Genomic DNA, 20253 nt, shown 5'->3' on the forward strand with positions numbered 1-20253 from the left:
TATAAACAAGCCGCTCCAGTGCCCCCCAATTCCCCTGGGTGTGGTACCCACCAGGAGCTGGGAGCCCCGGGCAGCCAGAGACAATCCGAGGGACATGTTCACTGCATCCAGGGGCCCTGCGGGAGAAACACACCCACACCCGGCTGAGAAAACCTGTGGTGAGACAGGGTCAGTCCAACTTCACTGAGTCATTCCCCCCTCCCCACTGCTGCCCCACCTTGTGACTCAATCTCCTTTCCACATCTGTGGGGGAGGACGGGAAGTCATTGCACATCCCCCTGCAACTGAATGGAAAGAGAACCCAGGCCTCCTGATCTCCCAGCCCCCATTGCTCTGACCCACCCACTAGACCGTGCTGCCTACCCAGAGCAAGTGCTGGTTCCGAGTCTTCCCCAGTGACACTTCGCTAACCACTAGGCCCCACACCACTCCCAGGGGCAGGCCTGGAACCCAGGCCTCCTGGCTCCCAGCCCCTCACCCACAGTCTGCCCCCATGCACCCCACAGCACAGGGGGTCCCCTACTCTGGATGGGGATCTCCTGGCAGCTTTTGGAGCCTGCGTCACACGTGTAGACTTTGCCGGTTTCATTCACGTTCCCCGTCTGCAGCGGGGCCCCGATGACCAGCCTGGAGGGGAGAGAGCAGAGAGAGGCTCAGGGGCACCCCATCATCCCAGACAGTCCCCTCAGGGGTGGGAACAGCCTGTGTTTGGCTCTTACCGCCCGGCTCTGGCGCTCCCGAACTGCACCACGCTCTGCCCGAACCCCGCGGCTGCCTCCTGGAAGGTGATGGGTCTGTCCACGTCCACGCTGAATCCATGGCTGGAGGCCAGCGCTGCAGGGGTTAAACGGTCTCTGGTTAGAGTTTCCCCAGGAGAAGGGACCAGTGGTGAGGCTATTAGGGCCGGCCTGACCCCCAGCCTTCTCTGCTCCAACCCACCAACACCTGCTCACCTCCTGGGATAGAGGAACCCAGGAGCTAGATAGCCAGATAGAACCCCCAGCCCCTGCCCTCTGCTCTCACATCTGCTGACCCTGTGTCTGTACAGCGCCTAGCACATCCATGGCCAGCCCTACGTAGAACTGGGTGCCTGTGTGTCTGTCTGCGGCATGGGACACCACATCGGGTCAAGTCCAAGAGTTCAGGGAATGCTCCAGGGCGCACAACCCTATGGGTTTGGAGGGGAGGGTCAGAAAACCAGAAGGAGGGAAATGGGGGGCACACAGACCCCCCTGGCATCTGCTTGGCAGAGCCAGCAGCTTTAGCCAGGTTTGGGTGTAACCCCTTGCGACGTCCCCCCTCAGCTACCCATGCAGTGCAGCATGTGCACACCCGGCACACCTGATCTGCTGAGAACAGCGAGGGAGAAGAGGGTGGGGTGGGGAAGAAGGGTGCAATGGGGGTGCACACTTGGCATGGGGGCGGTGATGGGGAAATGAAGGACCCAGAATCCTTGGCAAGTAGGGGATCTCGGGGTCCTCTTGCATGGAAGGAGAAGTGAGGGAAAGACAGAATGGGAGCATGGGAGAGAAAGGGGGTAAGGAGGGGCACCCAGAGCCCCTGAAGAGGGTGGGAGGGGGTCCCACAAAGAGAGGGGTTGGAAGGAGATGAGCCTCCAAAATGTGCAATGAACTCAGCCGAAGTGTGAGACCTGCTGGTAAGTAACAACCCAGAGCCAGTGGGAAACCCCAGGAGTCCAGCATCAGAGGGGCAGCCGTGTTAGCATGTGGGCAGAGTTGGCACCGAGGTTAGCTGCCGGGGGAGGCAGGCCAATCCTCACCCACCGCCAACCCGCCAACTGCAGCAAATTCTCAGCAGCTACACACCGCCCCACAGTAACTCTAACTCAGGAACCAATCCCTGCAACAAACCTCAGTGCCAGCTCTGCTCACATCCCTACACCAGCAACACCAGCAGATCACAAGGCCTAACCACGTCAGCCCCACCATCACTGGCTCATTCATCTGCACATCTACCAAGGTAATATATATGTAATACCAGTGTAATATGTATAAGGCAGACGGCCAGCAATGCCCGTCTGCCATATACATCGGCTAAACTGGACGGTCCCTATGTAAAAGAAGAAACAGACCCAAATCAGATATCACAGAATCATAGAATACTAGGACTGGAAGGGATCTCGAGAGGTCATTGAGTCCAGTCCCCTGCCCTCATGGCAGGACCCAGTACGGTCTAGACGAGAGGTCTCCAACCTTTTTACACCCACGATCACTTTTTAAATCTCAGAACAGGTGAAGATCTACCGCCCCACCCCTTTCTTGAAGCCCCGCCCCTTCACTGAAGCCGCATCCCTTCTCTGAAGCCCCGCCCTCTCTATTCTCCTCCTGTCCATCACTTGCTATCCCCAGCCCTTACTTACACACTCTGATAAACAGTTTATTTTTAAATTAGGCAATATGTAAAATTAAAATCACATGTTTATAGTTATGAAATAAATGGTCTGTTTTTTATTCATGCTATTTAAATCTAAATGAAGCATTTATAATTATACATTTTGTGGGGACAGAGTTCTGCAGCGGGGGGCAGAGAAGAGGGAACAGGGTGCTGGGAGGGCAGGGGACAGGGTTCTGCACAGGGGACAGAGTTCCAATGGGGACAGGTTTCTGCAGCAGGGGACAGGGTGCCAGTGGGGACAGAGTTCGGGGAGTGGGGATGGGAATGGGGACAGAGTTCTGTAGCTGGGGACAGGAATGAGGACAGAGTTCTGTGGCTGGGGACAGGGCAGTGGGAAGCAGGGAGTGCGGACAAGGGGCGGGGTGCCAGTGGAGGCAGAGAGTCCCCTGCATCTGCCTCTTTCCAGGATTCCCCCCCTTCCAGAGGGAAGCCAGCGCATGCCTCCTCCAGGCCTGACCCCCCCACGGCACAGGGAAACCCCACATGCGCCTGCCCCGGGGCCAACCCACCCGGCGCAGGAAAATCCCACGAGCACCTCCCCCGGGGATGACTCACCCCTCCTGTGCGGTGCAGGGAGCCGATGCTCCCTCCCACAGTACACCCGGCAGAGCAGCTAGCGCACTTCTGGAATCGCCGGAAGTGGCGCTAAGCTGCGGGACTTCTGTCCATCCTGGGAAGCTGCACTACCTCCATTTTCACTTGAGGTAGGTAGTGGGGCTTCCCGGGGGTGGGAGGGAAATGGGGGCAGGGTGGACAGGACGCTCCGCGATCGACTGGTCGATCACGATCGACCTGTTGGTGACCACAGGTCTAGACCATCCCTGATAGACATTTATCTAACCTACTCTTAAATATCTCCAGAGATGGAGATTCCACAACCTCCCTGGGCAATTTATTCCAGTGTTTGACCACCCTGACAGTTAGGAACTTTTTCCTAATGTCCAACCTAAACCACCCTGCAGTTTAAGCCCATTGCTTCTTGTTCTATCCTCAGAGGCCAAGATGAACAATTTTTCTCCCTCCTCCTTATGACACCCTTTTAGATACCTGAAAACTGCTATCATGTCCCCCCTCAATCTTCTCTTTTCTAAACTAAACAAACCCAGTTCTTTCAGCCTTCCCTCATAGGTCATGTTCTCTAGACCTTTAATCATTCTTGTTGCTCTTCTCTGGACCCTCTCCAATTTCTCCACATATCAGGAATAGTAACACACAAAACCGTGTAGGAGAACATTTCACTATCCCTGGACACACAGTAGCAGATTTAAAAGTAGTCATCCTGCAACAAACCCCCCAAAAAACAGAAACTGCAGAGCTACAATTCATTTGCAAATTTGACACGATCAATTTAGGATTAAACAAAGACTGTGAATGGCTGACCAACTACCATAGCAGTTCCTCCTTTCTCGGTGGTCATACCTCCACATCAAGTGGGCCACATCCTCACTGATTGAATTGACCTCGTTAACTCTGGCCTTCCTCTTGATTGGTCCTCCCTTCTCTTCATGTGCCTGTATATTTTATACCTGCCTCTGGAATTTCCACTACATGCACCTGATGAAGTGGGTCTTTGCCCACGAAAGCTCATTCTCCAATAGTTCTGTTAGCCTATAAGGTGCCGCAGGACTTCTTCTTGTATTTCCTAGGAGTCCAGACGCCTGCCCTATCCCTTCTCCCACTCCCATTCCCCAGCCCCCTCTCTTCACTGGAGGGGGGACCCAGGCATCCAGACCCCAGTGGGCCAGACTTTATAGGTGGCCATGAGAACCAGTTGCAAGAGCATCCCAAGGCTATGCTGCTGGGTGGGGTAGCCCATTGGGGGCCCTCAGCAAGCATATTTTGGCCCTCCCAAGCCATGGCTAAAAGAGCAGATACAAGCTGCCCTTCTGATGCAGTGGTTTGGCCCTCTACTAGTCCAGGCTCTCCCCCTCCCCCTGCCAAACAGGCTCTGCAAAGCAATTGGGAAACTGCCCAGCGTATGGTGCAACCCACTTGGGAGTGGTGCCAGTAGGAGGCTGGGGAAAGGGAAGTGGGCAAGGTGGCTCCGCGGTTCCAGACTCCAGTGCTGCAAAGGGAGAGGGACCTACTGGTTGGGGGGGGGGGGCAGAGCTGGAAATCAGGACTCCAGGGTTCTCTCTCTCTCCCCCCAGGTAACCGTGGGAGTCAGGTACAATTTAATTTTCCTCCAGCCTGAGCAGCTCGGCTGTGATGCAACCGCCCCGCAGAGGAAGTGAGTAGGTCAAGTGGGGGGTGGGGTGTTGGCATGGGAGGGGGGAAGCCAATTGAATGAATATAGCACTGACCACAGGCCTCCAGGGGTGGGGGATGGGAGAGGTGAGAGCCATTGTCTGTCTTGGAGAACTTCAGATTGGGAACCTTGGAGAGAGACTCGCCATTCTCAGGCAGGGAGGGGGGACTGGTGGGTTGGAGCAGGTGGGGCTAAGAGCTAAGATCCCTGGGTTCTCACCCCAGCCCTCCGAGGACAGGGGGGGTCTGGTGGGTTGGAACAGGTGGGGCTAAGAGCTAAGATCCCTGGGTTCTCACCCCAGCCCTCCGAGGACAGGAGGGGTCTGGTGGGTTGGAATAGGTGGGGCTAAGAGCTAAGATCCCTGGGTTCTCACCCCAGCCCTCCGAGGACAGGAGGGGTCTGGTGGGTTGGAATAGGTGGGGCTAAGAGCTAAGATCCCTGGGTTCTCACCCCAGCCCTCCGAGGACAGGGGGGGTCTGGTGGGTTGGAATAGGTGGGGCTAAGAGCTAAGATCCCTGGGTTCTCACCCCAGCCCTCCGAGGACAGGAGGGGTCTGGTGGGTTGGAATAGGTGGGGCTAAGAGCTAAGATCCCTGGGTTCTCACCACAGCCCTCCGAGGACAGGAGGGGTCTGGTGGGTTGGAACAGGTGGGGCTGAGAGCTAAGATCCCTGGGTTCTCACCCCAGCCCTCCGAGGACAGGGGTGGTCTGGTGGGTTGGAGCAGGTGGGAATGAGAAGTAGGACTCCTGTGTTCTCACCCCAGCCCCAGGAGGGGAGGGGATGGGGTGTCTGGTGGGTTGGGGGGGTGGAGAGCCAGGACTCTGAGTTCTCACCCCAGCCCCAGGAGGGGAGGGCTTTGGGTGGGTCAGAGCAGGGAGTTCAGAGTGACAGAGAAGCAGGATGGATCTGTTACACTGAGCCAGTGCCGATCCGCCCCCCCCAGCGCCGCCTGCTCCCCACCCAACCCTCCCTAGCCAGAGCCTCTCCAGATCCCTGATGGGAATCCCTCCGGACAGTCCTGGACCTGCCGGGCCAGCATCAGCATCTGTGCACTGCCCGCCCCGTGGCAGCTGGGCAGCCAGGCTCTGCTGGGAGGTGCCACCCCACTGCTGGGGGCCCTGGGCAAAGCTACCCACCCACACCTGAGGCCAGAGGGGGTGCGGCTCGATGGTGGATGAGCACTGGCTCTACACTGTGCCCTCCCCACGCAGGCCTAGGGAAGAACCCAGGAGTCCCCCCCCCCCCCCCAGCTCTTCCCCCTCCAACACCCACTTCTCTCCCGGAGCCAGGGCTAGAACCCAGGTGTCCAGACAATCCAGCTGCTTCCATCCCCTGCCAAAAACGTACCTTCTGGCAGGGCCAGATTAAGGGGAGGGAGGGGCTAGCCGGGCAGCTGCCCAGGGCACCAGCCTATGGGAGGTGCCTGATTGACGTTGTAAGGGGCACCGTGCGCCCAGGGACAGGGCCACACATGCACCATGTGCCCACTGCCCAGGGCACAAGAATGGCTTAGGTCAGCACTGCCCACTGGGCATCTTGCCTGGGATTTCTGCTCCCACCCTGCTGTGGCCGGTACTCACCTGTGCACAGGAAGAGGAGCAGCGGCAGGCGGTCCATCCCAGGCCGGGTGAAGGAGGGTGGCGGGGAGCCGTGTGCCGGGTGATGTGGGATTTGAGGGCACCGTCTGCGAAGGAAGGAACAGAGTGTGGAGGAAACAGAAGTACAATCAGTGTCATGTGAAACTAGGACAAGACCAGCCCTGGGGAGGAGACTGAACTCAGGGGAGATGCAGGGAAAGAAAAAAAGAGAAGAAAACTAAACCGCACGAGACAGGCGGACAGACAGGCAGACAGGCACACTGACAGCAGCACGGACACACAATGGAATCCCGGCCTCGAACTGAGCAGTCAACCACACCTCACATTTAGTAATGGAAGCCGGCACTCAGGCAGCAGAGATCGGGGGGGAAAGGCAAATGCAATGCAGTGGGTGTTAAATATAAACTACTCCAAAATAAAGGATTTAAAAAAAAAGTTTTTCCAAGGTCAGGAAACGGTTTCTGTGCTTGTTTCATTTAAATGAAGCTGGTGAAAAGCAGCATTTTATTTCTGCACACTAAAGGTCCAAAGCTGTATAAAGTCTATTGTTCGGCTGTAAATGTTTGAAAGAACCACCCATGTGTGCTGGTCATAGGTTCAGCCTAACTCTGAGGTTGTCCTGTACGAAGCTGCTTGAGGCAGGACCTAAGCTATGCTGAGACAGGCAGAACCACAGAGACAAACAGAAAGAGCTACCCCGACACACACACACACCCTCCCGTACCCCCGCCCCATCTCCACACACAGGAGTGATGCAGAAACAGCGACACAGCATAAGCTCGTAGGAACAGCCAGACTGGGTCAGACCAAAGGTCCATCTAGCCCAGTGATGGCAAGTGAAGGGACCCACTGAAGGAAAGGAGATGGGGTGGGTTCTGTAGTGGATTAGGGAATAGGGTATTTGCCTAGGGAGCACAGAGTGGTGGGTTTAAATCATGTCACCTGCCTCCAGACAAACAGAGGCTAGAGACACCATTCCTACCCCTTCTGGCCAATAGCCATTGATGGACCTAACCTCCATGAATCTATCTAGCTCTTTTTTGAACCCTGTTAAAGTCCTAGTCTTCACCACATCCTCTGGCAAGGAGTTCCACAGGTTGAGTGTGCACTGAGTGAAGAAAGTATCAGAGGGGTACTGAAGTATCAGAGGGATATCAGAGGGGTTAGTCTGAATCTGCAGAAGCGACGAGGAGTCCTGTGGCACCTTATAGACTAACTGAAGTGTAGGAGCATAAGCTTTCGTGGGCAAAGACCCACTTCGTCAGATACATCTGACGAAGTGGGTCTTTGCCCACGAACGCTTATGCTCCTACACTTCAGTTAGTCTATAAGGTGCCACAGGACTCCTTGTCGCTTTTGAGTGAAGAAAAACTTCCTTTTATTTGTTTTAAACCTGCTGCCTATTCATTTATTTGGTGATCCCTAGTTCTTATATAGCAGGAATAAGTAAATAACTCTTCCTTATTCACTTTTTCCACACCAGTCATGAGCAACACTCAGACAGAACCACACACAACTCTACTTGGACAAAACACCATGCGGAGACAGACCCAGGCCCCAGCGACACTGAGACATCCAGAGGCGTACGACTAAATTTGCAAACTCACAGCTGGATGCAGACAGACTCGCGCACCCCTGATACCATGACAGTTGTGAAAACTGACACAGGAAAAGAAAAACCCACAGCTGTGTTGAGACCTGATCTCTAGCACAGAATTAGATATGCCTAGGGGAGCTTACTTCCCCTCAGTGCGGTCAGTTTCTCAGTGATGTACGTGACCAAGTACACTGACGTAACAACAGCACCTTCCCGACAGGCATATATCAGTGTCCGCGTAGATGCTGCAGGATATTTAAGGTATGTTTACACATCAAAGTTAACTTGAGAGACCAGCGGTATCCCGAAATAGCTACCCCATGTTTTTTGAATGCGTCCGCTATTCCAAAATATAACAGCCGCGCTATTTCACCATCCCAGTAAACCTCATTTATTGAAGAGTAAGGGATGGCTCCAAATAGCACTTTATTTTGCAATGTTGGTGCTGCATGGACAGTGCCAAATTTCGAAATAGCCTGTTTCAAATAGACTCGAAATAAGCTACACAATTAGCATAGCACAGTGGCTGGACACTGACCTGATTGGCCTGGGGGCGGGAGGAGCATGCAAAGTTTCCTCCGCCCTTCCCCTCACCCCCGCCTGGAGGTGGGGGACCCCCTTTACTCTACCTTCCCACTAGGCAATCAGGCCCTGATTGGTCTGGGGGGGAGTGTGCAAAGCCTCTTCCCGCCCTGCCAGAGGCATGGGTGCCTAGTGGGAAGGGGGGGGCAAAGGGGCTTTCTCACCCCATGGTCTGTGAGTGGGGTAGCTCAGAAGCATCCTGGCCCCGCCCCTTCCAGTTTAGGCCCTGCCCCCTTCGGGGGAGCCTAGGGCCACTTCACAAATTTTTGATGTGGCCCCCGGCCAAAAATTATTGCCCCCCCCCCCCAATCCTAGAGAATCCACAGGGAAGCTAGAGCAGCAGGAAGTGAGTTGGCAGGAGACTCAATGGAAAAAAGCGTGTGAGCTTTCGAATTGAAATCTTTCCTATTCCTGCCAGCGCAGAGCTGGAAGGACATGAATTAAGCCAGGGAGCCTGGTTTGGAGTATCCAGCAACACCCATGCCTAGAAAAGGATTAAATCTTGGACCAGCAGATGAGAGAGTAGAACGGCATGTTTAGTCGGATGTGATCAGGTTATTTTCTTTATTTTTGGGTTGGTTGAACTCTTCGTGCTGTGCCTTATACTGTAACTCCCCATACTGGCCCTCAGCGAAACAATTCTGTGTTTTAATCTTTTTCTTCTTCTTCGTCGTCGTCTTCTTCTTCTTCTTTTTGGTTTTGTTTGGTTTTGTTTTGGCAGTTGCTCTGTAACACCTGGCAACCAAGTAGTGTGTCAAGAGTATTTTCTGTGTTTTGTTAATAAAAAAGTCACCCTTTTAAGACCATGATCTGATTCCTGTGTCCTAGAAGGCAGGAGATTGTGTGTGCACGTACCTAAAAATACACAGCCAAATTACCAGTGTGGAAGCCAAGGGATTTGTATGTAGCCATTTTTGACCTTTTGGTTAGCCTAACTCATGCTAACTCTGAGACCTAACAATGCAGAGTACCGCGAGAGATGCTGGTTTCGTCGGAGATAAGGTTAGAATGCTGACTCTAGTGAAGACCTTGAGATAAGGTGGCGTCTGAAGGGAATTGTTACGGAAAGGGGAATAATTGTTTATTGTTATTATATATAAACAGACAGGATATATATTGGCTTCTAATTGTTTTGTATTTGACAATCTGCCTAACAGCAGCTTCTTCCCTTGCAATATTGCTCGATTAAACTGTCTCTGACTACTAGTTGCTCACAAACGCCGAGTGAAGGCCTGTTTTCTAGACGGCCGCGGACCATTCCCCTTCTGACCCCCAAGGCGCCAGACTAGAGGTAAGAGGCCTTTTGAAATCTCCACTGCCCGTGGAGCTGCCTGTCTCATTGGGCTCACGCCATCCGAACTTCTTGAATCAGCAACAAGGTCAGATGCAAAAGCGATTCTGGGGATCTTTTGTTTTGCCACCCCCAAGTAGATTAAGTAACAGCGGTTCTGGGGATTTGTTTGTAGTGCCACCGCCTTGTAGAGTTAGTGATTCTGTTGATGCGGTCGTGATAACGCCCCAGATATAGGAAAGTTGTATTAAGTCCAGACATAGGGAACTATAGGTTCCTGCGGTTCTGGGGGGGAACATGTTGTTTGCTGCCCCTTGGGGGAACAGTGTTGGTTGCTGCCCCAAATATGGACGAGGTCCATGGAAAGAAATGCATCTCAATGTGGAAAATATAGAGAAAAAAAAGAGAAAGAAGGTACCTTTGGAAAAAACGCTGGCTTGTCTAGACTGGACAGTTTTTCCGGAAAATCAGCCGCTTTTCTGGAAAAACTTGCCAGCTGTCTACACTGGCTGCTTGAATTTCCGCAAAAGCACTGACTTCTTACTGTAAGAAATCAGTGCTTCTTGCAGAAATACTATGCTGCTCCCGTTCAGGCAAAAGTCCTTTTGTGCAAAAGCTTTTGCGCAAAAGGGCCAGTGTAGACAGCTGAGATTTGTTTTGCGCCAAAAAGCCCCAATTGCGAAAATGGCGATTGGGGCGTTTTTTGCACAAAAGCACGTCTAGATTGGCATGGATGCTTTTCCGCAAAAAGTGCTCTGGCGGAAAAGCATCCTGCCAATCTAGACGCTCTGTTCCGAAAATGCTTTTTTTTCCCATTAAAAGCATTTCCAGAAAATCATGCCAATCTAGACGCAGCTGCTGGGTGTGAATGTAATGAGTGGAGTGTGAATGCCACTGCCCAGGTCTCTGAGAAGTCAGCTGATTCCAGCCGCACCAGGACTCTCCCACGAGGGAGTTCTGAAAGCAAGGGGGGTCAGCCGAAGATAGAGACCCAGCGGATATGTGAGGGAGTGACGACTCCCCTTATTTCATGAGCTGCTGTTAAAGTCTGATTCTCGAGACCCGTCAGACTCCTTCTTTGGAGTGTGTGGAGTTAGTTTCCTATGAGCTGTTGAACGGAAAGGGAGACACTTGTGGACACTCTTCTCCGGTCTCCCGCGTGACTGGCGGGGATACTTACCACTATACTCACTCTTCCTCTACTCCCCGTGTGACTAAGATGGGTGGAGGTCAGTCTAAGCATACCCCCACACCTCCGAAAGACACCCCTGCCTACTACATGTACATGCATTATGGTCCGAGGACCTGTAAATATGTGAGGGTACGTCTACACTAGCTCGTTAGTGCGAGCTAGGTAGGGTAATGAGGGCAAGCGGAGTTGCAAATGAAGCCAGGGATTTAAATATCCCAGGCTTCATTTGCATGTTCCCGGGCACTGCCATTTTTAAATCCCTCTTAGTCCGAACTCCATGCCCACGGCTACACACGGCACAGAGTAGGTAGTTCGAATTAAAGATCCTAATTCAAACTACCGTTACTCCTCGGCCCACCGGAGCAGCCGCCTGCCTGCGAGTGCTGCTGCATGGCTCCCCAGAGGAGGTGGGTGGGGGAAGAATTTTTTGCGTGACCGTGCAGGCGCGCCCCTTAGCGGGAACTATGGCTGTGCCATTTCTCCCAAAGCCAACCCACTTTCCACTCAGGATTTCACCCTGACAGCGCCTGTGGAATTTCTCCCACTGCTACAAGTCTGCCTGTATGAGGGTGCAGGTGTCTGACCCCTACAGGAAGACAGGCAGCTCGCAGGCTTGATAGAGCCTGAACCTGGCCTCCGTGCAGAGAAGTTTTTGCTTGAGTAGGCTGGATACGACCTTCAGGGCTGTCCGAGGACATCGGCTTTGCAGTGACAGAGGTAGAGGAACCTGGCCAGACGCCACACAGTGCTTGACCTGCCCTACCCTGTCCTGCCCTGGGGGGGTTCTGTCAGCACAGCTCTGATGTTCTGGACTGTGGTCTCCTAGCCCAAAGAATTCCACTCAGAGCATCTCGGAGCAGCTGAGCAGGGCTGAAATTCTCCAGCTTCTCCATGAGCGAGGCAGCTTGGTCGCCAGTCTTGGTCAGTGGCCACATCTTGGCCTGCCTGGATTCCAGGGGCGGAGTGGGGGGTCCCTGGTGGAACAGTGCCAAGAAAAGATACCACAGATTGTCACCCCATCGTCACCCCCAAACACCTCACTGACTTGAGCCAAGTGCATCTCCACGCCAGGAGCAGGATCCCTGCACAGACAGACCTGGAACCCCAGGCAGGCAGCAGGGGGGATCCTGGCACAAGGGGGCTTGGTTTTGATCCTGGTAAAAGAGTGCGTTTCTTAAAATAAAAGGTTGGCTTGTTTTGTTTTACTTCCCGGCCGTTTTCTGGGGGGGTTTGTGATGAGTGTGGAACTGTCAGACCTGGATTAAAACCACAGGAACAAATGATTTGAACGCAGGCTTGTTTCAACACCGAGAGAAGCCGGGAGTGCAAACCCACCCGCTGTGACAGACTGTGGGCATGGCTCCATGGCGAACAAGCCACCCTAACAACCTCTGGCAGCAAGTCCGAGAGCTCGGGCCGACTGACCGCGGTTCTGGTGACCAGGCTGGGGTTTGCTGGAGCTGACCCTTGAGCTGCTGGCTGGGTTTCAGAATCCGGCCTAATGAGCTGCTGATGCTGAAAACAGGAACCTGATTCTGAGACTCGCTGCGGGTTCCTTTTGCGGTGTTGGTGTAGCCTCTGGGCCTGGCTTCCAGATGTGCAGTGGGGAGGAAGGCCCTGCCCTGCCTTGACCTACAGCGAGAATAAATACTGAGGTGACTAGGAGGCAACAGGGCCAGGAGGCTTCTAATTCGTTCTGCTTATCAGTGGCTGCAACCAGAGGCGTTGGCTTTTATTTTTCCTGTTGGGTGCTCCACCCTTGCTCTGCCCTGAGTCACTGTCCCTCCCCCCACGTGCGCCCCGCTGCTTCCTCCCCCTTCCCTGAGACTCTGCCTCCTCCCACCCTGCTCCACCCCCTCCCGCGGATCCACCCGCCCTCTGCCTCTTCCCACCCCTGCTCCACCCTCCCTCTCAAGACCTCCCACCCACCCTACACCCACTCCTCTCCCATCCTCCGCAGACCCTCTCCCACCAGCCACCAAACAGCAGCTCGAGGCCCCCACTGAACAGCTGTGGCTGGGGAGTGCTGAGCACACCCGGTGCCGGAGCCCCAGGGCTCCCCGAGGGTCAGTGCCTATGGCTGCAGCCTCGGCTCTTGTACCCCACAGAGGTGTTCTGTGCTTGGCTGAGCTCTGTGTGGATCTGGTGCCCCTGGCGGTCGTGGGAGCCGGGTGTCTCTTTGCAGCTTTCGTTTAGCACCCCAAATAGATGTGATCTGGGGGCACAAGGGGAGGGTGAAGTGCCAAGACAACCAATGCAAAGCTGTCCCTGTCCAGCGCCCAGGGTCTCCAGCGGCACGTTGGTAGCCAGCGTACAGACATTGCCACTGCTGCACCAAAGATGGCAGGTAGAAACACTGGAGACCCGTGCACAGCACGGGAAGTGGCTGTGCAGGAAGCAGTACTGCGGAAAGGGATCTAGGGGTCAGCCTGACTCACAAGCTAAATATGCATCAGCCCATGTGACCCTGTTGTAAAAAAAGCCAAACATCAGTCTGGGAAGCACGAGCCTCCTAAGCAAGATTGGAGTCATTCCTCTGCTCTGCTCTGCGCTGATCAGGCCTCTGCTGGAGCGGTGTGGCCAGGAAAGATGTGGAGAGATTGGAGAGGGTCCAGCGAAGAGCCACAAGAATGCTGAAAGTTCTAGAGAACATGAGCTATGAAAGAACTGGGCTCGTTTAGTTTGGAAGGGTATGTCTACACTTGCACCCTAAATTAAATTAATGGAGATTGCCTATCTCCTAGAACTGGAAGGGACCTTGAAAGGTCAGTGAGTCCAGTCCCCTGCCTTCACAGCAGGACCAAGTACCATCCCTGACACATTTTTGCCCCAAATGGTCTCTGCAAGGATTGAACTCACAACCCCAGGTTTAGCAAGCCAATGCTCAAACCACTGAGCTATCCCTCCCCACCCTCGGTTGAACTAGGGATGAAAATGCAAGCATTCGAAATACTCAGTGAAGTGAGGATTTAAATATCCCACGCGTCATTAGCATGATCTCGCCGGCGCGTTTCTCCGATCAACAGTTGTTTCTAAAGTGAAAGCGCGCGCCGGGACGCATTAGTTCCAACCAAACCCCTTGGTTTGAATTAACGTTACTCCTCATTTTTTGTGGACTCTCCATCCCTGGAAATATTTAAGAGCAAGTTAGACAGACACGTGTCAGGGATGATCTAGACGGTGCTTGGTCCTGCCGTGAGGGCAGGGGACTGGACTTGATGACCTCTCGAGGTCCCTTCCAGTTCTGATTCTATGAATCTAAATCGATACCTGCCACGGCCTCACCTCAGAGGCAGCCACAAGTACACACCAGGCATGGGATCCCTGTAGGGACAGTAATGCAGATACTTAAGAAATCCGTGAAGCAATCTGGTTCATATCTATATTGTAATTTAGGACCCAGCTGTGGGCCCACGCCCCCCACATCCCTGCTGAGCACAGAGAAAGGGGAGAAGTGAAACGACAAATAGCACTAGGAGACCCTCTTTTACTTTGAAAATATGCAATGAGACCATCTTTTACCCCCTGATGCCAGCAAATCTGCTCAAGAAGACGACGCTTTCCAGGCTGTGCTTTTATACAAAGACCTCTTGCCTGGTGGTGACAGGCAGCTGTCTCTGGGGTGGAGCACAAGGACTGCTCATCCAGGAATCCCTCACCCAATGCTGAGGGGGGCTAGGGATCTCTGGCCTGGTGCTGAGATGCAGCCACCTCTGGGGTGGGGCATGGCGGAATGGACTCTGTATCGAGTAGGAATAGAGTTTATAAACATTTCGCAACAGACTGAACATCTCTGTCCCTCAGCGTTTATCTGTCTCACTATCTTTTGCTTGTTTCTCTCGCCCATTTGATCCTGATCTCTTTCCGTTTGAACTTCTCCTTTTTGTGTCCTTACGCGGGCACAGGCCTGAGGCTGTTTACAAATGCTGGGTGCTAGGCAGCTGCAAGTCTTAGAACTTCTGCCTTCCAAGAATGCAAACAGCTGCCCTGAAGATACCAAAAAAGTCAGGCCCACACGAGCTCTGCCCCAGGGCGAGAGAGGTGACAAAAAGTGGAGTAAGTTGAGGCACAGGCTGTCTGAGCCCTTCTCTGTCCTGCCACAATGTGTCACCAAAGCCTGCCTTGTGTCGGCCAAGCAGTGAGAGCGTTGCACAGCAACACAAGTTGGGTCAGGAATATCACCCTGCCAGCCCTGCAAGAGAGTTTTGTCTTTCCCTTTATTGTCGACAAAGAGCCAAGGCGGACTCCAGCTCTGTCTGCATTGGGAAGGGTTGGTGACAAACGTCCTGTCGATCCGCAAAAGTCGCCAAAAGTGAAAACCCTTCAGACTAGTTTTTCTGCCTCCCCTTGTCGATATGTCCTGGCCACATTGCTAGCCCCTTGTGGGGGAGCCTGCACTACCCTGCCTTGTCCAAAGTGCAGCTTTCTGGCCTGTTTCAAGTCTGGTGTAACAAAGCACACAGGCAGGGCCCGAGAGTCAGGAACTGTTTTGCATAACAATGCAGATTAAGCCTGGTACACGAGACCCCGTCAAGAACTCACGACAAGCAGCCTTGTGCCGGTACTTTGGTTCTGATAAGGACAAAGTATAGATGCAGCCATAAAACTGTTAACTGTGCACACTGCAGTAACATCCTGAGTAGCAGGCTGTTCCCTAGATAGGGTCATTGGGCATGTGATGTAGCTACACAACACGTAATCAATTGGTAAATATTATTAGAATGACCAAGTCTCACTTTGCTATAAATTGGGCTTAGTAAGAACAATTGATGGGAGGGAATGGGCAGGATCGACCCACACGTCCTGCTCACAGTAACTAGGAGTGATTAGACCCTTCCCACCGGCTACATCAGTGCCTGGCGTTCCATTGCGTGGGAAAAGACAGAACCACGACTTCCTGCACGGCACTGTAGGTAGCATACGGGCGAAGTGTAAGAGAATTAGGCTTTACTATTGTATAGAGCAGATCTTCTAGTAAGTGCTTTTGCATTGCTTTGCGCTGGATTATTTGGCTTTAGAATGATAGTATTTGAGGTTTAAATTGTAGAGTCGTTATTCTTAAGGCTTGTAAACTTAAACAATTTTACTAACTGCTTAAAGCTTGCAATAAATAAGGAAGTGGTTAAGTAGCCCTGAAGTGTACTGATTTCCCTTGGATCTGAAATAAATCGAACCACACAACACACCCTGATGACAGACAGAGCAAAGCAATGTGGATAAGCATCCCACAGGGCAGTGCTGAGGGAAGCTAGAGCTCATAGACTCATAGTCTCATAGACTTTAAGGTCAGAAGGGACCATTATGATCATCTAGTCTGACCCCCTGCACAGTGCAGGCCACAGAATCTCACCCACCCCTCTTAGAATAATCCTCTCACCTATGTCTCAGATATTGAAGCCTTCAAATACTTTGAAGGCCCCAAGATGCAGAGAGTCCTCCAGCTGTGATCTGTGCCCCATGCTACAGAGGAAGGCGAAAAACCTCCAGGGCCTCTGCCAATCTACCCTGGAGGAAAATTCCTTCCCGACCCCAAATTTGGCGATCAGCTAAACCCTGAGCATGTGGGCAAGACTCACCAGCCAGACACCCAGAAAGTTCTCTATAGTAACTCCTATCACCCCTCCATTGACCTATTTCCCACTGATAATGAATGGTCAATTAGTTACCAAGATCATGTTATCTCATCAAACCATCCCCTTATCATAGAACTGGAAGAGACCCCAGAAGGTCGCCAAGTCCAGCCCCCCGCTCTAGGCAGGACCAATCCCATCTAAATCAACCCAGCCAGGGCTTTGTCAAGCTGAGACTTAAACACCTCTAGGGATGGAGACTCCACTACTTCCCTAGGGAACCCATTCCAGTGCTTCATCACCCTCCTAGTGAAATAGTTTTTCCTAATATCCAAACTGGACCTTTCCCACCACAACTTGAGACCATTGCTCCTCGTTCTGCCATCTGTCACTACTGAGAACAGCCTCTCTCCATCCTCTTTGGAACCTCCCTTCAGGAAGTTGAAGGCTGCTATCAAATCCCCCCTCACTCTTCGCTTCTGCAGACTAAACAGACCCAAGTCCCTCAGCTGACCCTGCACTTCTTGGGATTGCCTTGTAACGCTGTGAGCTCTCTGTGCTGAGGAATATCAAAACAGCACAGCTGTCTCTCCAGCCCTCCCCCTGCAGCAGCAGTCTGCCTGCCGCCACGTTCCCAGTGCAGAGCCAAAGAGGAGCATTCCAATGATTTGTTCTTTGTTCCCCAAATGGAGCAGCTCACTCACCTGTGAGATATTTCTGGGAGCTTTGAAAGGGCAGGGGTGCATGCCTGCAGGGCAGCAGAGGTCTCAAACCACTGAGCACAGCTATCAGGGCAGGCACTGTGGGATACTGGCGGAAGCCAGTTCTCTCAACAAAACAAACAACAGAGTCCACACTGATCAAGCCTGCAGATGACACAAAACTGAGGGTAGGGTTGCCAGGTGTCTGTTATTGACCCAGACAGTCCAGTATTTTTGCCTCCAGTCCGGTAAAAAAATTCAGAAAATAATGGACACCTAAAATGCTCAGTATTTTCTGGGTTTTTTCCCAGCCAGGAGGTGAAAATACCGGACATCTGGCAACCCTATGACACACTCAGCAATTTGGCCCAGCCCCCAGCCTCACCCCCAACACCTTCAGCCCTCCGCCCTCAGACCTCCTGCTTACCTGGTTCTGCAGGGAAGCCGCATTCTGGCTTGATCAAGAAAACAAAATGGCTGCCAGCAAAAAGCTTAAAGACCAAGTGGAAGCAATACTCAACCGCTTCCCTGTTCCTATCCCTGTTCTGCCTCTGCATGCACTCTGAAAGGGGCCAGGCTGGTTTATTATTTATTTTTTTGTTTTGTTTTGTATTTCTTAATAACTCTTGGAGTCCTTTTTTTTTCCCTCAACATCTTTGGTCTCCCCTCCTTCCCCTCCGCCCAACAGAATTTTTTCCCCGTGGTTTTTTTGAGGGGGTGGGAGGTGTTCGGTCTTTTTGGTTAAACCATCTGGCAACCCTAACTGAGGGAGAAGGATTGCCAACACTTTGGAGGATGGAGCTAAAGTTCAGAGGGATCCTGATAAATCACAGAACTGGCCTACTGCCAACAAAATGAAATTCAACAAAGACAAATGTAAAGTGCCACACTTGGGGCAAAAAAACCAAATGCACCAATACAGAGGTGGGGAAACCTGGCTGGGTAGCAGCAGGGATGGAGCTAGGGGCTGTGATGGATCAGAACCTCAACATAAGTCAGCAACGTGATGCTGTTAATAAAACCACAAAAAACCACCACACCCTACCCAAAACCAAAAGCAATTTTAGATTGCAGCAACAGCGGCACAGCTTGCAATTATGGTAGGTGACTGTGCTGTTCTACTCAGTGCTAGTTAGCCCTCAGCTGGAGTACTGGGTCCAATATGGGTGACCGCTGTATAAACGGGATGTAGAGAACTGGAAAGAATCCAGAGGCGAGCACGAAAGACAATGCCAGGGATGCTGTGTAAGCCATAAGAGCAAAGGCTGAAGGAACTAGCAAGTTTAGTTTGGAAAAGAGGAATGTAAGACGATGATAATCATCAGACACTTGAAAAAGATGGAGAAACATTGTTCTCTCTTGCCACAGAGGGCAGGACAAAAAGCAATAGAGCAGAGCAAATCTAGGGCTCGTCTTCATTACCTGATGGGTCCACGCTGCAGCCATCAATCCACTAGTGGTTGATTTTATTGTGCCTGCTTAGGTCTGTCTTGGAAGGTTTAGATTCACCAAATTCTGAATCGTGGCAGGAGGCAAAACTAGATGACCCTTCTAATCATATGGTCTTAGGGTTACTGATGCTTTTTCACTAACCAAACACCTCTACAGAAGACTGGCTTTCGGTAAATAAAAAAAGTGTAACTGATTTTGGAAACAACCCTGATAAAAGTCACAAAACCCAGAAAACACTGACGGCTTTTACAAACACTTCACCGACTTTAATTCTCAACTTAAACAACTTTCATTCTCTTTGTTTTCCCACCAGCACTAGCTTGAAGCTGAATCCAGAGGCCATCCAGTTTCACCCTAAAATGAGTAAAGTTTGGTGAAGTTATAAGTCACGGGAAACAGAGGGTTTCAACAGAGCTCATCAGGAAACTGTAACATTTTGTTGCTGCCTTTTAAACGATGTAGCTATCGGTAAAGGAATGTTGCAGCATAGCAGGGCTCTGATTTAATTCCAGAAAGAAAAGGAAGTTACTCACCTCATACAGTAACGACTGTTCTCTGAGGGGTGGCCCTGTGGGTGGTCCACTGCAGGTGACGGGTCTTCCCCAAAGCCGCAGATCGGAGACTTTTTCATAGCAGTTGGGCTGCGCATGCGCTGCGAGCCTCTCGTGCTGGTGGCAGTTGACAGCTGAGTGCAGCCTGACTCTCTCCCCTCAGTTCCTCGTCTACCGCAGAGCAATGGGCTCCGAGGAGCAGGAAGGGAGGGAGGGTCGTGCCGCATCCACGGGGGGGACACACCTCGAAGAACAGTTGTTACCGCACAAGGTGAGTAGCTTCCTTTTCTTCTTCGGGGGATGTCCCCGTGGATGCTCCACAGTGATTGCTGTGGCTGGTGGGACTCGGAGTCGCTGCTTCTTAAGGGCAGATAGAACCACCTTAGCCACTGTTCTGTCAGCCACCAACTGCGGCATGATGTTTTGGGAACATGCGGTCCGATGACCTCGTGGCTGCCCGATAAGTGTCTTTAAGGGGCACCCCCGTAAGGAGTGCCGTGGATGTTGCTGTAGCACGGGTGGGGTGTACCCTTGGGGCTGTCTTTAGTGGTTTGTTACCCAAGGAGTGGCACTGGAGGTATTAACGTCGAAATGCGTCGTGGGGAGAGCGGGTTGCCCCTGGAGTAGTCCGCAATAGAGACAAAGAGGTGTGGGGACTTGCAAAATGTCTTTGTTCTGTCGATGTAAAAGGCCAGAGCCCTTCTGACACTGAGGGTGTGAAGCCGGCGTGCCTGGCTTTGGAAAGAACACAGGTAAGACTGTGGGTTCATTAATGTGAAAGCAGGTGTTGACTTTAGGTATAGAGGCTGGATGTGATCTCAAAGTCACTTGACCTTTAGCAAAGACCGTGTATGGGGGAACCATCATTAGGGCTCCTAATTCGCCCACCCTTCTTGTCGAAGTGATTGCCACCAGAAACAGCACCTTCACCGTGAGGAGCAAGAAAGGGCATGTGGCCATGGGCTCAACGAAGGGCCTACTAAGGGTCTCCAGGACCAAATTCAGATCCCACAGGGCCATTGGTGCTCTACGCGGTGGGAAGAGGTTCTGAAGGCC

At 52.4% G+C, this 20253-nt stretch overlaps 1 protein-coding gene and 1 long non-coding RNA gene across 2 annotated transcripts in view; one reads left to right on the forward strand and one right to left on the reverse strand.

Annotated features, from left to right (window-relative positions):
* LOC102457786 (integrin alpha-X-like) overlaps window positions 1-19424 on the reverse strand; it is a 40957-nt gene extending 21533 nt beyond the window's left edge. Inside the window, exons 1-5 of the mRNA XM_075928879.2 lie at window positions 19180-19424; window positions 6244-6347; window positions 720-834; window positions 524-627; window positions 52-116 (exon numbers count right to left, since the gene is read on the reverse strand). Coding sequence (XP_075784994.2) covers window positions 52-116; window positions 524-627; window positions 720-834; window positions 6244-6347; window positions 19180-19424 — 633 coding nt within the window. The remainder of the gene's footprint in view (window positions 1-51; window positions 117-523; window positions 628-719; window positions 835-6243; window positions 6348-19179) is intronic.
* LOC142829380 (uncharacterized) lies at window positions 30-6549 on the forward strand. Its single transcript, XR_012903764.2, has 3 exons — window positions 30-168; window positions 4566-4645; window positions 6410-6549. It is a non-coding gene; the product is annotated as an uncharacterized LOC142829380 (long non-coding RNA).
* Window positions 19425-20253: the final 829 nt, after the last annotated feature.

The sequence above is a fragment of the Pelodiscus sinensis genome, chromosome 5 (assembly GCF_052426305.1).
Source record: "Pelodiscus sinensis isolate ZL-2025 chromosome 5, ASM5242630v1, whole genome shotgun sequence".
NCBI lineage: Eukaryota > Metazoa > Chordata > Testudines > Trionychidae > Pelodiscus > Pelodiscus sinensis.